At 40.0% G+C, this 26,333-nt stretch overlaps 1 protein-coding gene across 2 annotated transcripts in view; it reads left to right on the top strand.

The window, feature by feature from the left end:
• Positions 1–281: 281 nt before the first annotated feature.
• arhgap10 (Rho GTPase activating protein 10) overlaps positions 282–26,333 on the top strand; it is a 46,530-nt gene continuing 20,478 nt past the window's right edge. For both annotated transcript variants that reach the window (XM_054604626.1, XM_054604627.1), the window contains exons 1-16: positions 282–824; positions 12,694–12,789; positions 13,171–13,232; positions 14,607–14,678; positions 14,884–14,985; positions 16,145–16,255; positions 16,447–16,551; positions 17,203–17,332; positions 17,845–17,951; positions 18,074–18,168; positions 18,886–18,967; positions 19,167–19,209; positions 19,325–19,393; positions 19,857–19,931; positions 23,710–23,794; positions 25,943–26,001. In XM_054604626.1, coding sequence (XP_054460601.1) covers positions 671–824; positions 12,694–12,789; positions 13,171–13,232; positions 14,607–14,678; positions 14,884–14,985; positions 16,145–16,255; positions 16,447–16,551; positions 17,203–17,332; positions 17,845–17,951; positions 18,074–18,168; positions 18,886–18,967; positions 19,167–19,209; positions 19,325–19,393; positions 19,857–19,931; positions 23,710–23,794; positions 25,943–26,001 — 1,447 coding nt within the window. In that variant the 5' untranslated portion in view covers positions 282–670. The remainder of the gene's footprint in view (positions 825–12,693; positions 12,790–13,170; positions 13,233–14,606; positions 14,679–14,883; positions 14,986–16,144; positions 16,256–16,446; positions 16,552–17,202; positions 17,333–17,844; positions 17,952–18,073; positions 18,169–18,885; positions 18,968–19,166; positions 19,210–19,324; positions 19,394–19,856; positions 19,932–23,709; positions 23,795–25,942; positions 26,002–26,333) is intronic.

The raw sequence follows: 26,333 nt of genomic DNA on the forward strand, positions 1-26,333 counted from the left end.
TCACTTTTAACTTAGAAAAAGATCCAAATACTATATATATCTGTTTATATATTTTATATATTATATACTTATATATTTAAGTGTAAGATGTTTTTGCGTATACTTCAGTCTGTTGTTGTCACTTTTAACTAAGAAAAAGATCCAAATACTTCTTCCACCACTGCTGACATCATTCGCCCTGCAGATTCAGGGCCGCGAAGCGAAGCCGGAAGTACATAGGACTCTACCATCTTGCGGTAGCCACCCGGTCTTTGGTTAAAGTTTTGCTGCACTTACTCAGATGTCAGCAGAGTTTCTCAATCTGTCACTTTACTAGGTGGAGTACGCCTGATGGAGGGAGGGAAAAAATAGGATACAGGCTTCCATGACTGCCCGACAACTCCTGTGAGCCGCCTCCCGCTGAACACTTCACCCGTCAGCGTGTGGCGACCCGCTTTTAACGCTTTTACCTGGTTACTAGGTTACTCTTGTTGTTAATGACAACTGTGGAACGACACCCGCGCGCTCGTGTCAGGAGTTCCAAATGCTAACCGCCGTTAGCCGCTGTCGCTGTTTCACGTAGCTATGTCGTCTCCGTCGGACTAAAAGCTTCTTAAAGCTTCACAATCAGCCTCGTTTGGACCGGTTTATTGCAAAAAAACGAAGCTATCAAATCTGTCACAGAAACAAAATGGGACTACACCCGCTGGAGTTCAGTGAGTGCTACCTGGACAGCCCCGGCTTCAGGGAGAAGATCAAGGCTCACGAAGCGGAGCTGGACAAGACCAACAGATTCATCAAAGAGTTGTACAAGGATGGGAAGAACCTCATCAACGCCACGAAGCGTGAGTTGGTTTCAGGAACGTCCGCGGGCGGTCACGACGTCACGCTCTTGACTGAGGAGACAGTCTTTGGGTCCTCCTGTGTGCAACATCTTGATTGTCTTTTTTTTTTTAATCCATTTGTGGATGTTATGAAAGAGATAAGATGAGATAATTTATTAGGTACATAGTAGAAAAAACTAACAATTATTTTTAAATAAGTAAGTAAGAGGAAAAAAAAATAAAATCCACAATAACTAAAAAAAAAAAATTAATTATAAATGCAGACAGAATAATTATAGTTATAGTATTGCACAGATGTATTGGTGTTTTGTTTTGTGGTCTACTGGGATGGCAGACAGAGCTGGTTGTGCAGCCTGACAGCAGCAGGAGTGAAGGACCTGTGGTACCTCTCCTTCACACACCGGGGCAAAAACAGCTTGTTTTAAGAGTTACAGAACAGAGGATTGTCAAATAAGACTGTCATGATAACTAGACCACAGAGTAATCCTTCCTTTTGTCTGATTGTTGCATGCTTTTCTTCTGTTATTCACGTGTGAGCCTGAGAACCAAAAGGCCCCAAAGTCTTTTAATAACCCCCTGCTATATTTGCTCTCAGTCACATACCTCCACAGGGTTAAATGATTAGATTGTTATCTCTCTGAACTCTAGTCTTGTGGGCTGGGCTTGTTTTCTAAAGGTGCACACAGTGCTTACAGCTCAGTCTTCAACACCCAGTCATCAAACTGTCTGGTTGTAAACCCCCTCCCAGCCTCTTGTAATGTTTTATAATTGTATTAAATCAAAATGCAGTGAAACATCTCCAGCTGCTGAAAGTTGTATTGCAGAAGTAAGTCGTATACTATTGAGGCAGTCTTTTTAAAAGCATTTTAAAAATGTTAAAGAGTTTCAGTCTTGTGTAAATGTAACTTTTGACACCGTTCTTTTGTCTTTACATTTTTTTCTGCTTTAGTGTTGACGGAAAGGGCTTCAGGCTTGTTCCAGCAGCATTGCTAACATTGCTTAGTGCTTACAGCATGTTTTTCTACTCTTAAATCACCAGAGAGATTTACTTCATCATATTTGGAAACAATTTAACACTTGTAGTTTAAAGAACTACATCGGGGTCCAGGCCACAAATGGGTCGTTTTGACTGTAAAGTTGACAATAACGTCAACCTCTTCAGACTTGGTGAAAGTTCAGCTAAGTCCCTACCCGGCCTTAACAATTTAGTTTAGTCATTTATTATGTCTTCAGGATATAATCATTTCCTGTTATCAATCAACCAGATTGTGTTTTCCAAATGAAGGATTTGGAGCAAATGGTAGTTAAAACTATTTCCATTTCAAGTTAGTTTTACTTATTTAAAGAGTTTGATGTTATCCAGAGCTGCAGCACACCTGGAATATTTCAGGTTTTAGGCTGTCATGGTGATTTCAACAGTAATCCTCAGCCTCAGGCCGATTTATGCTGCAGCTTCATCCTGAAGGCTTTTTTTTTTTAGTAAGGTTGAGCTCTGAGAGTGTTGCTGGTTTCTGCATTCACTTGAAATCACCGTCAGGCCTTACAAACATCTCAAATCAGCAGGTGCTCCACGATTTGGTGGAAAGTATACATTTGACACAGGGTCAAAAGGTCCTGATGGGATTCGCCTGTTTAGCTGCGTTGTTTAGGTGTGTTGTATTCAAATGAAGCAGGAGTGGTATTTATGATCCTCATGTTTGTCAAATGAACCTCTGCACTGTTGACACCAGGCATACACACTGTCCTCCTGTACTGTACGTTACCGCTGTGCTAAGCTGTTATGTTGCATACTTGTGGTCTATTGTTAGTCTTGTCATTTTCCCTATGACCTCTCCCATCAAGCTGAATATTGCCCCAAAACTGCAACTTCATCACACTTTTGATCCATAAATTTGTGTAAAACTCTGAGGAGGTCAGTTGATTTTTAAGCTTAGTGATTAAACCACATTTTCAGCATTGCCTTCGTAACCTTCTAGTAAGCAGTAAATAGCCTCCTGACCTTATCTTCATCCTTTCTACTTGTGATTCATTTACCTTCTCTGACTTACAGTCGGGAGATTACATGCCACTTTCTTCGGCCTCAAGTTTTTTGCAGCCACGTGGAGTTACCAGGCAAACTTCCAAGGAGCACCATGTTGAACACTGGTATTCACTGTCGCTCCCAGATGAGTTGATACTGATGCTCCTGCCATGTTGGTGTAAACTGACACACCGTATCCCGTTTCAGGAAGACATGTCATGTCTTGTATATCATTCCCTAAATGACTGTTGCTAAACTATGTGTCACTTTTTATGTATCCAACATGTGACGTATAGCACATAGTTTCGTTACAAGGCTGTTAACCCTCATTTGGTTGGTGTTAGCTTCTTGCTTATGAGAATATGACAAGACTTGAGGAACCCTGGTCATACACTCCCACTGGGAGTGCTGTAAAGTCAGTAAAAAATTCAGGAAGGAACTGATGGTCATGTTCTCATGTTCGGACATAAACGATGTTTTTCCCAGCCTGTGAAAATAGTTTTTGAAAATGTGTCCTGTCCCTTCTCCCTTCTTATGGCAAATGACTGTTTTTTACATTCTTTGATAACTGTTATCAAGAGGTGTTTCCTAAAATAGCAGTGGGAGGGAAACTTAAACATTATCCAGCTACCACAGCAAAATACATGGCCTGGCTGTTTTTTTCAAAGTTGTCCAGAAGTAAAAAATGTACACTACTTTTTTACAAAGGGTGTTTCATACCTTGAAGGTTCATTTAAGGTGAGGCTGATTAATCTATTATGGGCTGAGTAGCTGTCATCTGTATGTGTTTGAATGATAAAACTCATGTTGCGTGTAGAGCTGAAACAATTAGTAAATAAATATAATCTGCATCAAAAAATGTATCATATATTTTTAGGGAAAAATGGAAAAAACATTGTTGATGTTCTAACATCTTAAATGTGAGCATTTCCTGCTTTCCTTAGTCTTATATGGTAGTAACTTTAACATTTTTAAGTTTTTGTTGTTGGAACAATAATATGTCACCTTTTGCTTTGGTTACTTGAGACCAAACGGTTGATAATGAACATAATTGTTAGCTTCCAGTGACCAGAAATTAGAAAAAACTAATGAAATCTTTCATCTTGTGAGAACAATTTCCAATTGTGATTTTGTTTACAATTCAACAAGTCCTGGTTTAATTTCCAGGACCTTCAGCCTGATCATTTATTATAATGTGGAATGAGCTAATGGGGATTGAAGTTTGTAGTCCTACATTTTCAGTAAGCACAGTGGTATTATAAAGTTCACAGTAGTGTAGCGATATCTCAAGTATAAATCATTTATAAACTGACAGCATTGTTAATTTACACTCTCTGGGTGGAGCTCACCTCCTGCTTTGCTCTTATTAGTGGAACGGTACTCTGATAATCTCGTTTTATGAGAACGTGACCCTGTGTTTGGTTCTCCTCTTCATAGAGATCATACAAAATAGCCCAGCTGTTTTTTTTTCTCCTTCTACATCTCCCTTGTTTGTGGTTTGCAGCTTTAGAAGCTCAGACAGTTGTTTTTGATAAGTGGAGTTGATTTGGGGAGGCTGAGCTTTGTAATCCTCTCTGTATACAAGGATCACACTATAAGATCCGACACTCACTGTTGATCTAGCATTCTGAAACACTGACAGATTTAGTCTTGCTTAAAACTTATAGTTAATGCAGTGGATTGCTCTACTACTTTTTGTTTGACCTCTGAATGATCTGCTGTTTTGGCCTGCCAAAGACAGTTGTTGATCTCCACATCCCATTCCCTTCTCAGCCCGTCAGTGACTGGGAGGATGTCCCACTACGGAAAGACCTTGGTTCTGAGAGGAAACCTTATAGCTGGGGCCCTGGGCCAGTGAGCCATGACATGGAAGTGCCCACTAGTGGAGCAACATGCAGATGTGCTTCTGTTTCAGAGGGTTTCCTACACAGGAACTGTGTCCCGTCTGTACCCTCCCAATCACCCCTCGCTGTTGTCCTCAACAAACGCATTGATTTCTCATTTGTGTACGAAAATATGAGCTCTCCATTTCTGAATTTCTCTTACAGTGTTAGTCTCATTTTGTTGATGTATTGCATGTTCTGTTATTGCTACAATCATTGAAAAAGTGAAGTTGGATTGAGTTGCGCTGGGGTCAATCATAGTCATTTCCACAGCTGGACTTCTTCTGGTGAATTGACCATTTTGGCTCATAAAGCAATATGATTAATACTTTTTTTTTGTCTTCACTTTCGGTTCCACAAACCCAGCCATGTGAAGGTCTTTTTTTTTTTTTTTTTTTTTTTTTCATTGGCAGCCCGGTTTAAGAGTAGCCTGCCACGGTTTGCTTTGGCTCACTGCTGCTCTCTCTGTAATCACGTTACTGATTCTGCCAAGGAGCCACATCACAATCTTTCATTAAAATCGCATTAGCACAAGACAAAGTCATGTGGGAGGAGGGCTTTTTTTTTTTCATCTCTCACTCCAGAGAGAACAAGACCTACTATAAAAAGTAATGCTTGATGGCACAGTTAAGCTTTCGGGGCTCCTTTTTTGGTGCAAACAAAGTGTTGAGAACTATTTGAGGCACTTTGGTTGCATCATGTACTGTAACTTTTTGAATATGTGCCAACAGATTCTGATATATCTTTCATTTGCCAATTGATCATTATTGACAGGATCCTGCTCAGTGCAGCCTCACCCTGCAAACTTGTTTTGAGGATCAGGAAGTCCTGAATGAAGTAATGCAAGCTTTGTGGGTAGGGATCTGGGGTGAGGGGGATTGTGGGAGGGGATGGGTGGGAAGGCCTTGTAAAGGGCAAAGGTGGGAGGTGAGTGTGGAGCTGGGGTTGGGACTGGAAAAGATGGGAGAGTGGAACAGGAAGGGCTGTTCCACTTACATGCTGGAAAGGCCCAGCATGTAAACGCTAGCTGCTGTTTGAGGGCCTGGACCAGGCAAGCTGTGACCTAAGTGGCACATCTGATGAGACTGTAGAAATCATAACAAACATCACTGTGACAGGCGCCAATGAATACACTGTGGACATCTTCAGCAGCTGAACTTTGACTTGCACATACCTTTTCTGGTTTGTTTTTGGAGAAGAACTTCTGCAGCAGCATAACATGCAAGTTTGAGTTTCCTGCTTTAAGATACATAAAGTGGAAAAATATCCTGGGTACAATAACTTTTGTTATGTGGAAATAACAATTTCATATGAAAATGTGCTGCATATGATGTTTTGCAGCACAACTGTAATTAAGTAAACATTACAATAATGTTATATTCCATGTAAAGCCCAATGTCACAGAAGCCTGGGAGTTTAAGCATAGAAAAAGGCAAATTAAATTCAAGAGTATTCACAGTAAAAACAAACTACTACTTTACGTTGGTCACATATTGGAAAACACATGGACAGAGTTGCAAGCCAATCCTTGTTTGAAAAGCAGTTTCCTATAGTCATCCCAAGCCAGTTTAATCAAATGTTTTAATGGAACCCGTAGTTATGTGAAAATAATGAATACATATCTATTCTGCAATGCCCTCTACAATGCCTTTTGATTATTTAATCAAGACATTTTTCATTGTAAACTCATTCATACACGCAGTATATATGGAAATAAAAGATGTGAACACATAGGGATCTTCATTTGTTTTCTGTGGGTGTTTTTATGGGAATGTTCATCTTTCGGATCAATTTGAGGAGTTCCTCGGGTTTTTCCATTTAAACGTAAGTGTGTCATGCAATGTGGGACTCGCCCTAGTCTGGTCTTGGTCTTGACTCAGTCTCAACCCCTCAGAGTCTTGGTCTTGTCTCAGCCTTGATGCACTCTGGTCTAGCTCATGACTTGGTGTCTGTTTAGGTAACTACAACCCTGAACTGTAGTAGATTTGAATGTAAACGTGATCGGTTGTCTATCTCTATGTGTCAGTCCTTCAACCTGTCCAGGGTGTACTTTACTTTACTATTACAAGTACTAGGTGGATTTAAGTGAAAGTGTAGTTTAAGTAAAATGAAGTAAAACATCAGTTATTTTAAATAATAATCACTAGCAGTCATAATCATGACGTTGTCCAACAAGACCCTTGAATGTTTATGATTTGATTGTTGAATTTACGTGATAATCTGATCCAGAAGCAGATCACAGAATCACAGAAGTATGCATTTGTTTCATGTTTTTCTTATTACAGAACAATCTGGCCTGTAATATCAGATATATGCAAGGTGGGGTCTGTATGACGCACACTCTGAAGCCAGTAGACTGGGGTCTCTGGCTTTCTGCAGAGAAACTAGCCAAGTTTGACACTTCCCAGGTTTGCTCTGAAATGCCTTGCTTTAAAAGGCAAAAAGCAGACGAAGCCTCTGCGTTGGACTTGTGAGCCCTAGCGTGTGTGGTATTTTCTATCTTGTGATAGTTCTTTCCTCCGGTACAGCAGCTATCATTTCAATCTGTTATGCAGACCTCTCATCCGACACTTTTGTTTATCGCCCGGCTGATTGTATCCAGTTGATCTATGCTGTTTTAGCTTCACATGACGCTGCACAGGGACACCGATGCTGTGGCCGTTTCTCTTTTTTCCTTCCTTCTGTGAATGTTGCCTGCCGTCGATTAACTCTGGAGCGACATGTAACCGGATAACATTCATTCTTCATGCCTTATGTAATGAAGTCCACACAGCTTGGCCTCATATATTCTCATATTAACTGTCCACCCTGCAGTGAGTTAAACATGCATGCGGCCTGTGTAATCAGATTGTGGATGGGTGTGATCTGTGCGCCACGCTCACATATGGCTCCAATAAAGAGCTTGCAAATCTATCCCTTGACATCACTGTTCTTTGAGTACACACTAATTGTCCACAGTGACCTTAACCTTTATGCCATATTTCTTGAGAAACCCCTTAACATTATCATAATGTGCAGTAGTAAAATGTATTAAACCCAAATTTGCTTTAGATATATCTGGATAATAAAAAAAACTAGCACGGTAAAACACTGTAGGACTCTTATAACACCTTGAAGAATATGTGAATGGCATTCATTTTTACCGTCATAATACCATCAGCTCTTCATTATCTTTTACAATATAGAGAGCGGTTGGATACTGCCATGACTTTACGTCGGATACAATGTGTTGTGTCGAGGCCTTGTTAAGGCGTGCCAAGGTTCAGTGTGATGTTGCCAAAACATGTTTTCTACTATCTAGGGGGTGTAGCTGAACTTTCCACTCTACATTCATGAGAGTTTTGATCATTTGAGCACTGCAGTTAACCAACAATGATTCCATAACAATCACTGATTACCCATCTGGTTAACATAGGGGGAGAATTGATGATATGTTATGTTTTTTTTTTGTTGCTCAATTTAACAATACAAACCATTACAGAACTTCACATACTACTACTGCTGCTGCTAACAACAAAACAGATAATAACATGTACTTTTTTAGAAATATTGCTACAAAGACGAACAATAGCTGAGCCAAAAATCACTAGAAAAGACATGAGTAGTAGAGACATGGTATGAGCAAAAGATAAAACAACGTACAGCTTCTTAAATTGCTTTTTTATAAAAGCAGGGAATTAAAAGATGACACACTCGTCTTCCCACATTCCTCTGACTGCTTCAAAGCACAGAGAGCCGCAGACTGCAGAAACCTGGTCACTCTTAGTTTTAAGCCTGGATAGAAGGATCATTAGAGGGGAAAACGAAGACTATTGAGTTGCAGCAATTAAAGTTAATTTTATATTTTCAAAATGATGTCACTATGATGGGGTATAGTGATGGCAAACAACAAGAGTAAGCAAACAGTTGCCTAATTACACATTGAACAATCACTGAGCAACATTGGTATTTATTTGGAGTTCAGTTTCTGGCAACCCAACAAAGTCCAACATACACCCTCCTTTTTTATCTGTTTTGAGCTACAACAAATCTGTCTCTTTAAAGTCTAAATTCTCCAATATGTTTACCAGCTGTGTCTGGAAACAAGGCAGTCGATTTGATCCAATGGTTTTATAATAATATTACAAAAATATTGATTTGTTCAGCTTTAAGGAAACTGGTAGTATCATGTGGCTCGACTTCAGCACCAGAATGCCTTTGGGGGAAAAGAGTCAAGAGAAGCTCTAGAAGTCAGCAGGGTTTGCATGGATGAGGAGGTTTTGAGTTTGTCTGGCTAAATAGTCTCACTAATGTGGTGAGCTATAAAATGAGGTTAATACAGGGTTTCCTTAATAGTATATTTGTTAGAATATCCTATTACCACAAATAAGACCTTTTTAAGGATTTTCCATGCTGATAAAGTTAGTAAAAAAGTTTGTAAAAATAAATAAATAAAAAGAAAAGGGGGAATAAACGGGAGAAAAAGAAAAGTCAAGAAGTGTAAATCAGATTTCACTTGTGGACAATAAAAACAGAAGCAAGGTTGAAATTTATTCAAATTGGAGCAGTCAGCACTAGAGGAATTCAGGTCATGCATCCATCTATATATATATATATATATATATATATATATATATACTCCTAATTTAAATTTAGGAGAGGTATGAGATGCTTGAACCAATTACAAAGTCTTATCTCCTTCCTGCTTACCGGACTTATAAAATGATAGTTTATGACAGACCATACTACCATAGGAGAGGTTGATTTGCAGTCACTCCATGTGCTGCAAATGATGGACTATTGCCTACAAGAGAGTGACCAGAATCACCTTTTATGGATTTGCACACCCTGGTCTGGATTTTAGCTGTCTGTGTGATTTGGATTCCTTCTAGATTTTACAGTCACTTCAAAGAAAATTGCAATATTCAGCATAGTAAGTGTTTGCTCCCAAAATAATGACCTTACAGGCGTATAGCTGCCATACCTTTATTTTGGAAAGAACGCCCGTAACCCGCACTTCAATACTCCCACATAGCAGTTCATCGGGTTGTGTTTACAACAGCTAGAAGTCACCTCTGTGGCAGAAACATATTGGCCACAAAGTGACAAGCCCTTAATGGATTCGTAGTGTGTAAGTAATATGAGCTCCAAAATGATTTGGTGTGGTTGACACAAGTTTATAATATAACTTTTCTACTCTAAACTATTGTCTAATGAATTCTTGCAATAAACTCACATCTGATTATAAGCTGACAATAATAAGGCCTCCCATAACACTGCCTGCTCAACAAACCTCACTAAAATACTGCCGTTAAACTGGTGCCTGAGACGCTCTACTGCTTTTGTCAGTCTCTAAATGTTGCTTGTGCAGTGGCCTGATTTTTGTTTACCATGTCTCTTTGGTCTCTGCGGAAACCACAAATGTAGAACCTCGCCACTCTTGAATAAATATCTAAAGTTAGGTCTGTGCTGTGTCTTGCAGAAGTCCATTGGCCAATAAATGAGTTATCAGGACCAATAAACAAGTTATGAATACTTTTGTTTTGCATACTTATTAGTGTACTAAATACATTCCCCTGCAAAAGCTGTATTTGATTTGTAGTTTTAATAGTGCGTCAGTTTGCTTTTTATATGCTTATGTAACTTACTACTTTTTTTTTGCTGCTCACACTTTTCATTTCTTAAGAACAACAATGACCTCACTCCTAAGTAAAGAAGTAACATTTCCTCCAAGTGCTATATTAAGACCTCCTCAAAGGACAAACAATTGTAAATGCTGTAATACTCAAGCCGTCCCATTGTCTGCTTTGCGTCCCTTAGCTTCCTGCAGTTCGATGATTTACACAAATTGGCCAAAGGAATCAACCGCAGGTGTTTGCTTGCCCATATTTCCTTGTGTGCTTTGGGATTGTAAAGATTTGAGATGAGCGACCAGTTGTGGATTTCAGGCTGTTTGAAATAAATCATTGAGGCAGAGGGTTTGCCCTTTGTGCCAGGCTCAGGGAGACATTGTCCAACACCTCTCACATGTTTGGGCTTTGGGCCCTGACTGTAGATTTAATCCATAGCATGTGTACACACACCGCTCAGAGAACCTGGAGTGTTTGTAAGCAGCAGGCCAGACAGGGATTGAAATTAAAAAGACATAGCTCAAATAAATGAATTAAAAATGATTGTGCTGGATTGCTTTTATCTAAATGTTATTATAATAATTACTGTGACATTTTATTAATAGCTATTCTACAAAGAAAGTACCTTATTTGTAGAAGTGTTGGGAATCGCTAAGATTCTGAGAATTCAAAGCTTTTCCATCATAGAATATTGGAAGGCCTGTGTCATCATTAACAAAACAGATTCAAGGTGTTGTGTCGCCTTGTTGACCAAGATGCATCCCACGTTACTACAACATTCACACTTTAAATCTAGTGGGGGGACGTTTGTTGGAGGAAAAGCAAAACAATGTAGTTTACCAATGAGATATACAATTGTTTTAAGGATTCTGTCAACTGAATAAATGATATGCAGAATATTTTCTGAAATCACTAGAGATATAGTCTTTAGTTGCAGCTCTACATTCCAACCAGCTGTTGTGATCGTTTTTTACCAGTGACAGATGATTTTTCAGAGTCAGAGCTCTATTTAATGGTGCAGCTGAGTTGATTGTTCCCCGTAGAGTCCCAGCTTCCCAATCTAATGACACTGCTCCTCAGTGTACCGCTCACAGCTCCAGTCTTAAAATACCCATGCTGCATTCTGTCATGCTTCCCTAGGGGGACTGCCATGGGTCACAGATCCCACCTCGGGGAATCTCTTCACTGTTTGGAAATAGATCTGGTTTGCTGTGTGCAATGGGGTGTAGTAGAGGGAGGACTTAAACAGCATGTATCCACCTCTCAAAATCAGAAATGTCTTTTAATGCAGCATTAGGAGCATTTATGCAGGGTTTACATGGCTGTGTCCGCTTTTGTGATAGTAGTCACCCTTCTAAGTGCTCACCTGAGGTTAGGCTTTTCATTCATAGCAATATCGTTCTTTCATTTGTTGAAGAGGTTAACAGCAACACCATTAAATGGATGTAAAGTGATTTCCTTACATGTAGATCTACGCCATTTGGTTTCGAAATCAGCCACAGTGCAGAACAACTTGTAAAAGCAGGAAGGGGCTTTCATAACAGATGTTTTGGTTGTGTTGCTTAGTGTTCCTTTTGATTAATGGAGGATTTATGCTGTTTTTAGGGTATTATGGCTGGAAAATACACTGTAATATGAGGTTTACTGATGCTAGATATGCAATGCAATGCAATTTTTATTTTATGTGATCAGTGGTATGGATGTACATGTCCTTTACACACGTCAAATTACATATTATACTGGCAATACGAAGGGATGTGTGGTAAAAAAAACAAATAGGATTAGACTTTTGCTTCAGTAAAATGTTTCAAATGTAGTGTTCATTTTATTTAAGGAAGGCTAGCATTATATTTCATTTTTGTTACTTAAGCTGTAAAAGCTAAATACTAACATATTACTTAATAACCCAAAAAATAAACATGATATTTTGCCTATATTGAACAACTGTAGGGTCTTATAACCACTTCTGGGGTTATACAGCATTTGGGTCATATGTTTGTATCATCATACTATTTTCCTCTCTCTCTTTATTTGCATAAGCTATGACTCACACACAGAGGATTGAATATAGTTTGCTCTCTCGGCGTTTGCTAACCTGTGGTAACTACCCTCCTGATACACCAGGGCTTGATGTGCAACAGGATGTAGCAGATGCAGACTAACAGGATGTTTGCTAAGTGGTTAACTGTGCCGAGCATCAGACCTGCTCTTCATGGTTTCTGATATTGTGTTACCATTTTTACAAACTCAAGGCAGGACAGTAAAACGTTTAGATCATATGAACCATTCTGCCCCCTCTTTAAATGCACTTCTTTTATCATTTAATTCATTTTTAAATGTTTTATGTTTTCTTTCAGAGCTTGGGATGGCACAGCGAAAGTTTGCCCAGTGCCTGGGAGAGTTTCAGTTTGAGTACATCGGCGATGCAAAGACCGATGATGAGAAATGTATCGGTAAGTGTGGGATTTTCAATCAGCTTTACAGTTTGAGGTTTGTCTCATAACATGATGGAAACTTACCACAGGTTTTGTAACCACCACGCAGACTTGCACTGTAAATGTGTGTACCTGTGGTGGTAACAGCCGTGAATCACAATGTATTTTCAGCTGCTTGTGTCTGAGAGAGAGAGAGAGAGAGAGAGAGAGAGAGAGAGAGAGAGAGAGAGAGAGAGAGAGAGAGAGAGAGAGAGAGAGAGAGAGAGAGAGAGAGAGAGAGAGAGAGAGAGAGAGAGAGAGAGAGAGAGAGAGAGAGAGAGAGAGAGAGAGAGAGAGAGAGAGAGAGAGAGAGAGAGAGAGAGAGATTCAGTTTGATTTTGATTTTTTTTTTTTCTTCAGATGAATCTTTGCAAGAGTTCTCCTCATTCCTCAAGAACCTCGAAGACCAAAGAGAGCTGATGGTGAGAACAACCAGTCAGAACCTGCTTGAACGCCAGGGGAAATACCTTTGTGTGTGTGTGTGTGTCTGTGGTGTATTAAACCTGAATTGTTTAACTTTGTATGCCGGCACTTTGTGCATTTCCAACCAGCCTACACCTATCACTGCCCATATTTGGTACTTGCATCTATTAATGTCTGACTCGGTCATCCGCCAGAGATCCAGACAGGCACTCAGAATATCATTTTCTCCGACTTACAGCACAACCACTGCATCCAGCAGGCAGAGCAAACCTGTTCCCCAGTGGGTGGATATCTGTTGATAGTGTTCAAACAGTTGTGCTTGTCTTATGGTCACTGTCACAGCACTTGCCTGGGAGTGGCTGCCAAGAGGACAGGATCCTCTTTATCACAGCCAAGCTTTAAATACCAAGACAGACTCACATAAGCTGCTACACCAAGGTCCCACAACAATACAGCCCTTTACGACACAACACCATCATGCAGAGGGCAATCATGCAGCGCTGTCTAAGTTGCTAATTTATAAATCACAGAAAATCACAACATCCCACATGGAAGAAGGTATAACATGCTTAAAGGATCTTTAATTTGAATGGTGACAGTGGGTTAGAAACTGCTACCCTAAAGAGTTAAAAGTGTCAGAATGTGCACTATACTGCGGTATGGAGAGGGTGCACCTTCTTGTTCTGTGATTTATTTGTGGCCTCTGTAGATGTACTTTGTCAATTTGACGATTGATTTTAGTTTAGACAGTAGTTTGATGGGCAGTGTTTGGAAAAATACTTTCAAAATAATTAATCTAAAACATTCCACTTCTTTGGACTGGGACACACAATAAAGTGCCTGGAACTTTCTATGAACAGCCGTTCTGTTGTAATGTCTGTCTGTCTGTCTGTCTGTCTGTCTGTCTGTCTGTCTGTCTGTCTGTCTGTCTGTCTGTCTGTCTGTCGTGTCTGAGCTTAGGGAGTGGGCCCATCATCAGTGGCTGACTGAGATGACTGTTTTAGCGCCTGGCTCAGACCATAAGGATAAACACTGCTCTGCACAGCACTGCTTATCATAGTGGGATGACATCACAGTGCAAAGTAAGGAAAAGTAGGATGGGCATGCAGGCACAGACATGTCCTGCAGCAGGCACAGCAGAACCACCGGAGGAAAGAGAGAAAATACAGTGACTTGACGGGTTCATTATCAGAAGACGATCTTTTTATATTCATAGTTGCGTCATATTGCAGTTATGTAATCTAGCACTAGCAACTCTTCACCGGAGTCAGCAAACACTCAGTACTGGGAAAATGTTGTTGTGTCATATGAAAGATCAATGTTTGTCACTAAGTTGAGCAATAATAAAAGGCTTTGTTATGGTGTCTGTCTAGATGAGAAACATCACAGAAACCTTAATGAAACCTCTGGAGAAGTTCAGGAAAGACCATCTTGGTGTAGTAAGGGTAATGTATGATGGTTTCTCTTCCCAAAATGTGTTGAAGCTCTTAGTTGACATGTTTGGTGTACCCTAATGATTAAACAAATAAAACAATCTACAACTTTACATTTGGATGCTAATAACATATAAATTGTACTGCACACACAGCTTTGATTCCTTTGTCCCCAAGAATAATTGAGTATTTTGTTCTCCTTATATTCCTTCTTAAGGCGGAAAGAAAGAAGTATGAGAAAGAAACAGAGAAGTACTACAGCTCTCTGGAGAAGCTTCTGAATATGTCAGCAAAGAAGAAAGAGCCACAGCTACAAGAGGTATTTATTCTTGCTTGAACTCTCCCGACAGACTTGTAACATGCAGAATATAACAATTCATAATGAAAGCAAAACGGATGGAAACGGGTATTTTGTGTAGTTTGAGAAACCCTGTTTAGCTTTGGTTTTCTTTACTTTGGTGCCGCGGGGGAAGAGCCTCGCTGCAAAGCCCGTCGGACCATGAGAGTTTCCACTGACATGCCTTGCAGCAACAGTTTTCCTGGCTTGTTGGGAAAGGAAATGTGTGCTCACTTGTGCTGTGATACCGAGGTCAAAACTGGTTGCTGTGGTTTGGAGAACAATCCACGCTACAGTACCAAAGCATGGGCATTTTGAGTTGTGGGGAAGTTAGCAACCTCCTCACTAAACAACCTTCCTGCCTTCTCGTCTTTGCCATGTAGCCATTTAAGGCTTAACCATATGTTGTATACACCAACCAGAGAGGACACTTGAAATTGTTGACATGATGACTGCAGGCTGTTCTGTTCTCTGTGACTCGTGTGCTACAAACACTGATTTATATCAGACTTGAATAAATGGACCCATTGATGCATCCACAGCAGCAAGAGTTATCCACTTCATCAACACATCATCAGTTTTGTTGGTCAACTTGTCGAACAGTAGCTCATCTTATGAAAGCATTGCCATGTGATTGTTGATTTAACTCATCTCACAGTGAATAGAAAATGTTACTTATCAGTAGCTCTTATTTAGTAAGAAAGGATATCAGCCAGTTATCTTGTTGTAGTAAGAAGATATATCAAGTATTACAATTAAAGATGCTTTAGTTGTGTTACATTGCAAACTTTTTTGGATGTTGACTGTAATTCTTGGGTGGCACAGTGGTTAGTGTTGGTGTCGCAACAGCAAGTGTGTGTAGCTTTTCTTTATTTGAATCGGCAGTATAAGGTTATAGGGTGTGGTATGTTGTACAGATCATACAGCCCTCTGAGACAAACTTGTTATTTGGTGCTATATAAATGAACATGATTTGAACATCAACAGTATTTGATATAGACCTAACCACCTTTAATATTCCCTTTTTGTAAGAACATAATGCCAAATTCCACTGTGTCACAGAGATGTCAGTGTTTCGTCTAGGCTTCCCTGTGTCTGTCGTTCACTATAATCATCACGATGTGTGTTCTCTACCCCGCAGGCAGACATCCAGGTGGAAACCATGAGGCAGCACTTTCAGGAGGAGTCACTGGACTATGTGTGCAAACTGCAGGAGATCCAGGAGAGAAAGAAGTTTGAGTGTGTGGAGCCGGTGAGTGACTCCTTGTGGCTTGTCAGCACTGATGTGGCTTGTCTTTCACATTAATAAAAGCAGATGGTAATCAAGGATATGTCCCATGGAGTTAACCAATGAGTCATTTTGTTGTGAATTTCTCTGTCACTTGCTGACTCGTCAGATTAACATCTCTTATCGGTTTGTTCCTGTGTTGTGATCTTTTTTAGATGCTGGCCTTCTTTCAGACAGTCTTCACCTTTTATCACCAGGGCTTCGAGCTCGCCAAGGACTTTGACCATTATAAAAGAGCACTGCAGATCAATATTCAGAATGTAAGAAATATGAAAGTTTTCCTGTTAAATTTGCATAAGCATGACAGCAATTGCTTGTATACAATGTGTGTGTTCTTGTTATGCCCAAAGAATTGAAAACATCTTGGGCGTAATGGAAGCCAGAGTGAATAAAATAAAATGTTGATAATTCAAGGGCAGAAAGGACGGTGATACAGAACCTTGATATACTATCAGCTTATCAAGATCTTGTAGCTAACCTGTTTGAAAATCATTTCCTACTTAACAGAACCACTAAAGCTAAAAACAGAGCATCATGGGGCATTAAAGTCCTCTTTTTCTACCTGTTGGATGCAAGTCCAATATTTACTTGCCTTTTTGTCTTGATTTGGCCACCACCTCCTTGGAACTTTGGTTCTTTTTTGTTCTGCACTTTCATTACAGTCTTCTCTTGGTTTCATTCTTAGTTTTCGATTACTGCCAACTATTCATTCAATTGTCATGGGGATAAAGGGCCTTTCCAAGGGAAGCTCATAAGTTTTGGTTTTGCCTGACCTCTCATTAGGAAGGTCTTGCTATGTGATCACTGAGCATCGGGAAGTGACTTCCTGGAGCGTTTGTTTACTTCCTCCTCCTCCTCCTCCTCCTCCTCCTCCTCCTCCTCCTCCTCCTCCTCCTCCTCCTCCTCCACAGACAAGGGGTCGATTTGAGGGTGCGCGGTCAGAGGTGTACGAGCTAATGAAGAGGATCAGGGAGACACCTCAAGAATACAGACAGACCAGCCCCATCAGTTGTGAAGGTTACCTCTATGTACAAGAAAAACGTAAGAGTTCTATGTATTTCAAAGGTGTTTTATTATGGGGTGTCATATTACACCCATTCATAACACGCACTGCTGCGAGGGAACATAGTCCAATGTCATGGTCAGAAGGGGTCTTTTACTTTTAGCTTTCCTTTAACTCCTGTAAAAGTGTGGAAGTGGAGTGTTTTTTGACCATTAAAGCATAACTTATGAAATGTTTTCTTCACATACTGTGGGTTGTTAGTGACATTATCTAAAGGGTTGTTGTGGAAGAGGAAGTTTGGACAGACAAGTAATTCTCTTCATCCCTATAATGGAAAAAAAATGTGGGCGTTGATGCAACATGATGCACCTGCAAAATGTTGCTGAAATACAGACAAACTGAACAACTTATTTATTCTTTTTTTAAGTGGCTCTAATTGCGTCACACATTGTTATTCCGGATGTCTTCCCTGATACAACTGCGAAAAGAATTTCTGATTGTTACTATGCAAATAGTGTTGAATGTCTGTGTCACACCCTTGTTCCTCCAGGGCCACCTCCCTTTGGTTCTAGTTGGGTCAAACGCTACAGCACATTTGTCAAAGAGCAGAAGATTCTGCACATGGTGACCTTCGACCACAGATCTGGTGGCAAGATTGTGAGTAATCCTAAAACATATGTAGCAGAGTTATTGATGCCGCACCATTTTTATGAAATCTCAACCACTTTTCTGAATGATATGCTTTTTTTTGTACAGTAAAGGCTTTCTCTTTTTTTCAGGGTGAAACAGAGTCTGTCACGCTCAAATCCTGCCTCCGCAAAACGACAGACGTGTTGGACAGGAGGTTCTGCTTAGAACTTGACATAACAGATCGGTACATCATCGCCTAACACTTTTTTCCAAACACATTAAAACGATATTTGTGATATGATAACGGTGCTTGTTGTTTTAGCTATCATTTTACTTTATGTCACAAGTCACACAGTAACTTGTTTGAACATTTCTTCTGGATGACTCTTGTATAAATATTCCCATGTGCCACTGAGCACATGGATTATCTGCTGTGATATTCCCCAATAACAGCATTGCTAAAGATCATAGCTCCCAAAACCTTGTTCAGTAGCTGCTCTATGTGTTTTGGATTGCTGAGGGCGGAACAGCATGATTTGTGTTGGAAGGCTGAGTTCATACACTTAGCCAGGATAATTTGTCACACCCTGCTGTGCTGTGCTGTAATAGATATCTCATTTTGTCACTCAACTTAACTCTGCCCTGCCTTTTTTTATGTAGTATTAATAGAAGAGCAATACCCCAGATTTAGTATGGTAATTTGAGTCCACACATCCATCTGATTTGGATGAGTAACTTGATATCTATCTGACGTGATAGAAGTCTCATAAACCTGCAGGGATGACTAATACGGCTGATATTTGTAGTTGTCCGAGTTGCAAATTCACTTGCCAGAGGGTGTTTTTTTTTTGTTTCAAAGATTGCTAAACTCATTTTATGTTTTATATTGACAAAGATTATTTCCTTACTGAACTGTACTTCTAATGCTTTGCATAATGTTGATGTGGTATGGCTCTTTCAGGCCGGGTACGGTGCTGACAGTACAGGCTCTGTCAGAGGATGACCACAAGTTCTGGATGCAGGCCATGGGTGGGAAGGAAGCTGTGAGTCAGCCGCCTGCACTGTGTCATCATCCACCACTCACACTTTAGTCATGTAGCCCCCCTTTACTCTGTGCAACTGGCATCAAAACTATTCTTTTTAATGTAACATACTTCCACATACCTTCACTTTAATGTGTATCACAATGTTCAAGTATACTTTAGTATAGTATATAAAAGTATACTTTTTTTTTTTCTTTAGACTGGGCACTTTCTTGGAAGGACTTTTTCTAAAGAAAGAGGAAGTAAGCAATCCAGCTGTACCAGACTTTGTATCTGTAAAATAATCTCATAAAGTTTCATGAGCACAATGCTTCACCACCTTTTTTTTATTTTATTTTTTTCTTCTTCCAACTGCAGTTGATGCCCAGCTGGATGATGTGGGTTTGCGTTTTATGAAGAACTCCATCAGCGCCATAGAGACGAGAGGTGAGCCTCAGATATGTCAATACAGGAAAAGCTCAGTTGAGAGAAGGTTATTTATTTGGGGAATTTTAACCTGACAGTTGGTGAATAGTAACAAAGGTGCAGTATTGTTATCTGTACACAAGGGGGCAGACTTGCTCCAATATTGAAAATAAAGGCTGACTGGGAGGTACTGCAGGCAGCATGTACTGTAGATAATATGAATAGCATTCATTCTGTAGCACCAAAGTGCTACACAATTTGCTTAATTATCCTATCTAATTTATTAAAGTTGGTTACATTGCAGTGACATATTCATGTATCTAATGTATAGTTTGCAATTATGGCGTTGTTTTCTGTTCTTACTCTTGTTTGTTTTTGTTTGTCTTTTCATTTAGTCTGCTTTGTGTGTTCTTTTCCCTGTAAAGCACTTAACAACCTTATTAAGAGCGGCGCAATGCAAATAAAGTTTCATTATTGTTTTCAGGTATTAATGACCAAGGCTTGTACAGAGTTGTTGGGGTAAGCTCCAAGGTCCAGAAGCTCCTCTCATTAATGATTGGTAAGTTGAACTCTATTCTTTTCTTTCTGCTCTTAAAATACATTTTGTTTCTGGTAAGAGCTGAATAAAGTTAAAATTTTAATTTATATGCCACTGCACTATCTCTGTGATATGAAGTCGCCCCCAGTTAGCTGAATGTGCTGACGTAATGGATGTGTCTGTAGGGACGATATTAAAAAGATTGTGACTGACAATCAGCCCATGACTCAGCTTATCAGAAGCATGTCTCTCTAATGTGCAACAAGTGCCTGGGTGCATCTTTTCCCCACTTCATTTCAGTTTTATGTCCCTCAGACAACCAGACAGGGTCCCCCCCCCAATGTCCTTGCACTTTTTGGCTTTTGCTTCATTAACACACCACTAAAAACCGCCTCTCATGTACTCGTGACAGGCTATCAGTCGTCTTTCTCGATTTCCTTTATGCCTCTCACTTGTCTCGAATCCTTTTTCGCTCAACTCGTTTTCTATAGAGCCGGTCCCTTTGTCCTTTCCATTGCTCCCTGTCTGCTCTCTGGTTTCCTGCCGTCTCCAGCAGACACCAGCTCACTTTCAGCTCTGTGTTCAGAATAACAACAAACTCGGGCAGCCGTCAGCCTGTCTCAGCTTCCTCTCCAAAACCTTCCAGCCTCCCAACCTGCCGACTCATGCTGTAGACTCCATTAACACTCTGCTGCTGTATTCTAAGAAGTTTATTTAAAACCTGAATTAAGTAAAAGAAGCATTTGTCTGTGGGCTGTGGACATTCCACATAAATGTCAACGAGGGGAAAATACAGATATTGCTTGCACTTTTATGTTTGCAAATGTTTGTCCACTGATTGACCATATAGAATAAGATATTTTCATAAAAACAAACTTATATTTTATCCCTAAAATGACAGAGGTGGTACTACTTCTACACAAACCAACACATTCGCAAACACTTCCTTTATACAACAGTTCACAGTGAGTGGGTGAGGCGAGCTTTAAACCCTTAAGAAAGTCTTCGTATCCTCCCACTCCTCCTTCTTTTCATCTCTCACCCACCGGCATGGCCGCGGTCCAATCAGAGAGGACAGAGTGATAGAAAACGAGTCTCCCATCACATTACAGTACGAACAAAGAGAGCGGCCCCTATTGAATGTCAGGCAACACTATAACAGGAAGAAGAAGTGAGCTGCGTTCTGTCTCTGACCTGTCCCTTGGACAGTAAGTGGCAGGGGTGTGTGTGGTGTTGGTCGGGATATTGCTATCAGCTGAGTTAGACTTCTTGGTTCTATAGATATAATTGCAGAGTGAGGCAAAATTCGAGGAATGCTGTGAGATGTCACCAAAGAACTGCTCGATACATTTCACATTTTAGGGCAGAAATTACTTTTAATGGGGACCATTACTGGGTTTATTCCACAGAGCTGACCAGATGCTCAAATGTTTTTGTTCCTTCCTACTTTTGTTAAATAATATCCGCTTCAAAACAAAATCTTGAAACAACTCTTGATGACTTTAAACGGTTAATTGACAGAAATTCCAAGAAACATAGTTTCCCACGTTGACGCCCCTCACACTGTGGCTAGTGGGCTCGCCTCTTTGAGCTCAGTTCATACCGGGTCAGCCTGGGCCCTCTAGGCCGGTGGTTTCCAGCATGAGGGTCTGGACTCCCACAAGAGGTTGCAAAGCAAATCGGGTTTTGCTCAAACCGAACGAATGGCCACACACGAAGGAGGAGCTAGATGCTGGCGGCCTTAGAGAGGAGAGAGACTCAATATTGCAGAATGCATTTTCAGACGGTTTCGTTTGGAGGACATTTATAGGGTTGCACTCATTTGTTCCCATAAAAAGTGACAGAAATGGTTCCATAAAGAAGAAATAAAAGGAGCTAGAGAGAGAAAAGTTAAAACTCTGCCTCTTTACTGACCTCCACACTGCTGGCCAACCAAGTGTGATGTGGTCGTGAATGTCGGAAAGTTGAAGTAATGGTCAGACAAAGCTCCCCTAATCCGGAAGCACACAGTGGGCTTTTGCTGATTTGGCGATTGGATCGTTTATCATCAATTGAAGGGATGATCGCCAATTGTTCTTCCTACAGTCAAAGATATTAAGGGGATTTTAACAAATTTACAAACAGAACCAAGATGTTATAAAAAGTAATCTATAGAATCTTCGCCCTACTGTGCATTTAGTGATGTTTTTCTGGTGGAGAGGCATGTCTGCTTGTTGTGATCCTTTAATCACAAACGGTACATTTTAAATCCTTAATTACAAACCAGTTTGCCCTCTCGTTTTGGAACTGACGACTTGCATCCCGTTCTCCATATGCCAACTCACCAAGACTTTGCTCTGCGCTCTTAAAGAGAAGTTAACGTTATGCATAGGACTTTTTTACATTTGAAGCTTTGATTGAGGTTTTCCAATGAATTTTTATAAATGTAGTTTATGGTGCTGTTAGTTGCTGCTGCACCACCCGTGCCTCGCTAGTGCAAGCTGGAGACATGTTCTTTGACTGCAGCAAAAATGTTGTTTTTTTAAACGCTAAACGCCAACAAATACGGACTGAAGCAGAATATTTATTTGGATAAAACTTGTTGTACATTTTAGAATTGATTACATCTATCTTTCTTTCAATAAATTCAGCAAGTCCATAGCACACATGTCACACAGATTTCTACACCCCATTGTTTATTTGGGTAAAGATCAATGCATGATATTTGGTTCATCTTGGACTTAATTGCACATTAATAAGACCAGTTTTTCATTCCGCCTTTCCTTAGTTTTGAAAGGGCAAGATGATTTCTTCTAGTTTAACAGACCTGCCTGATGGATTTGTATGGCAACATGTTTTTCTGCATCTGAGGATGTCATGGGAGCTGCAATTCTAACTTTAGCTGCTATGCTACAGTCACCACACAGTACAGTTGTGTCCCCAAGGGCTTAATGCCGACAACTGAGGTAAAATAACAAATAATTCTATCTTTGAACATGCTACTGCTTTGTGTTCAGCCGTTTCATAATCAATGCTACTCCAACTGCTACTGCCAATCATTTTCCTTTGTGTCCTTGACCTAACCATGTCCGAGGCTGTTTGTGCGAGAGCAGACTACAGAGCCCGTGCAAACCCCATTAATCTCAACACATACACACATGCAGAGGCGCAGCTTTGACTACAAACACTCTTCAAAAAACATTTGCTCTCAGAAGTTGATATTGGACAGAGCCGGCTGAGCAACACACAGTCCTCCTGGCTGCGGTGCTTAGATGAAATAATATTTTAAAAAATGTCATGTAACACAGACCCCCTACCACCTACCAAGCTCAAATCTGCCTGTTGACCTGAGCCCTGTGCAGCACATGTTACTGACTCACAGCACCTCACTGACACATTACACTTCCAAATCCTCTGTAATTAATCAGAGGTGACTTAAGTTAGTGACTGTCAGGATAATGTGCCACCTGAATTCTCAGCAAAACACAGCTCCGGAGTCCCTGTGGAGCCAGCGAAGTAGTGAGGGATTAATTAAACCTGTAATGAGTATAGAACCAGCAGCCCTCTGCAGAAGCTGTAGCTTCCTTCAATATCCACTGGGGCTAGACTAGACTCGACCTCCAAGGCTGGTAGCTCTGCTTTTATCCTCATATGACTTATTACTAGTAACATATTTATATTACATATTTTGACTTTCTAGGCTGCCCACAAAATCACACAGAGTCTTTGGCTGCTTAATTTGAAGAACAATAGTTAGCTGGTGCATTGTGTCGTGTTAATATTCCATTAAGAATATTTTTTGTGATTGTGATTAATTCAGATGAGGAGAGCAATGAAGTTGATCTGTCTACCAGCGAGGACTGGGACGTTAAGACCGTAACGAGTGCACTGAAGCTTTATCTGAGGTAAGGATCAGCGGGATGAACGACACTCTCACACAGACACACGAACATATGCAAACCATCTTAAGGTGTCTAATAATAGATTAGGTGGTTGACAGTAAATTAATTGGCAACTAATTTGTTAATAGATTCATTGCTTTAGATATTTTGTAGCAAAAACTCTCAAATATTCACAGTTTTCTGCTGATTCTTTGTCATGTTAACTGAATATCTTCATACCTTTTGGACTGTTTGACAAATAAAACAAACAATCTTTGAGTATGTTTGGACATTTTATGGACAAAACAGTAAAATCTTCATTGATATTGAAAATAATCCTAAATTATAGCCCTAAAATCTTCAGTTTCTACCCAGTAACAATTGATGATATTGTTATCTGTTGTGATCAGTTTAACTCTTCCTGTCACTCACAAGATTGTACATTCAGGTTAATATTACCCCTGAGCACATGTTGAGATGTAAGTTAAGTTTCGTGATTTCGTAACCTTGTATTCATGCATTCAAACGGAGGTTATGACGTGACTCCTGGTGCATAACTGATTCTGAGTTGCTGTGTGTCGAAGCAAATCCACTTCTGACCTCAGACAACCCCAGTGGTTAATGGAGCATTTTCTTTGTATATCCCTCTTTTGATGAATATGATGGAGGCTCTGTTCACTTGAATATGAAACGTTCAATCCCTTCTCGTCTCTGTCTTTTATATAAAATGAGTTAATTATGCAAAGTGCCACTGAATAATTAACTCATTGCGAGGTCACATTGCTTACTGTATGCCTGTTCCACATTCACCAACTCCTTCCTGGTTGACAGATAGAGTGGGTGAAGCTCAAAGATTAAAAATGTAGTTTGGTTGCAAGAAGATGAGGCAGTTCTCATTTAAATGCCAATTTGTTTTTGTAAACGTATGCAGTTAGTTGGCTTTGCTTGTTAAAATTAAATCAATGATGTGTTTTCTAAGTTTGGAGTTGGCCTGTTTTCCTTATTAACACAGTAAAAATAGGCACAAGAAGCTCTATTTTTTAAGTTTTTTTTTTAGTGCACACACAAGACTTCAAAAAAATCCAGATTTTTGACAAAAATCTAAAAAGTTACAGGAGAGGTCAAGAAGCCACAGGCCTATACAGTGCACCTCCCCTGAACCTCTCAAGCAAAACTATCATAAAAGGAAGGGGGAAAAAACTAAGCTAACATAATTTAGAAAAAGAAAAAATGACATCAAGAAGCTTACATAATAAGGAGAAAAACTAACCAATCAGAAAACAACAATCCAATTATAAAAAAGAAACATTTAAAGCAATACATCTTAACCGGCACAGTTAATCTTGTTTATTTATGTTCATTTTCCTGTCAGATTTTATCATTGTGAAAATAAACAGATCAAAATGTCACATTGAAAAAGTAAAATATTTTTTCCAATAATTGGTAGCAACTATAAAATTGAGAGTGCTAAAAGTTTAAATAACGAATAACCGCATCAAAGCCGTTGAGGCTTTATTTAGTTTCTCTCTCAGTTCATTAAAGTTAAATAGGTGCTACCATGAAATGTAATCTGAAATGTCCACTGCTGCATAACAGTGTGGGATTAGACTATAATCCATCAACAAGCATTCTGATCAGATTGTAAACAACAAGTCCTATTCAAAAGGGGTTAAAATCGTGTTATGATGGGCTAATTTTAAGCTTTCACCCTTTAAAGGAATTGGTTTGTAACAGGACGTGACGACTCTGTCTCCTCTGGTTTCGACTCCCAAAGTATCATCGATGTGTTTAATCATGCAAACACCGTTTAAGCTAACATAGCTCATCCATATTGTTGTGCCATATTAAACCATGCTGAGCATTGCTCTGACTGTGGCTGGCCTGCTGGGATAAAGCAGGGTCAATCTCCTCACTTTCCTCTGAGGCTAAGTACCTTTGGCCACTTGCCAACTGCAGTGTGGAAGTACCTTCAGATGAACTTGGTTATCTCAACGTGTGCACCATCTAATTCCATCCCCTGGCCCGGCCACATTAATCATTGCTGTGTGCAGACCCTATAAAACAGTACGCCGGCTATTTCTGTCCCCCCCCTCACTCACTTCAGCTCTCACTTCTCCACCCAATGCCCCCCACACCCAACCCTTCTCTCTTTCTCTCTCTATCTCTGTGAAGGAGCCTGCCGGAGCCGTTGATGACCTATGGACTTTACAAAGAGTTTATTAGCCCTGCGAGTAAGTTTGACCTCCTCTTCTACCATCACTGAGTACAGACCATAACAGTGTACACATGTGTTGTGTCAGTCTGGGATGGACTTCAGTTTAGCAGTCAAGTGTTTCTTTTCCTTCAGTGAGTTATTGAAAATATGCAGTCAAGTGAAAAACAGCTCAATTACTTTTATTAACTTTTTGTAAACTTTTACCAATATTTTAAAGTGGGTAGATGGCCAATCCTCTTAAGTAAAAGATTCATAGTCTGAAAGCTATTGGTCTGTGTGTGTCTAGAATGCTGATGAGGATCTATCCACAGTTGTCTTCATCTTTACACTTTCAAACACTTGACAGTG

This window comes from Anoplopoma fimbria, chromosome 9 (genome assembly GCF_027596085.1).
Source record: "Anoplopoma fimbria isolate UVic2021 breed Golden Eagle Sablefish chromosome 9, Afim_UVic_2022, whole genome shotgun sequence".
Classification (NCBI taxonomy): Eukaryota; Metazoa; Chordata; class Actinopteri; order Perciformes; family Anoplopomatidae; genus Anoplopoma; species Anoplopoma fimbria.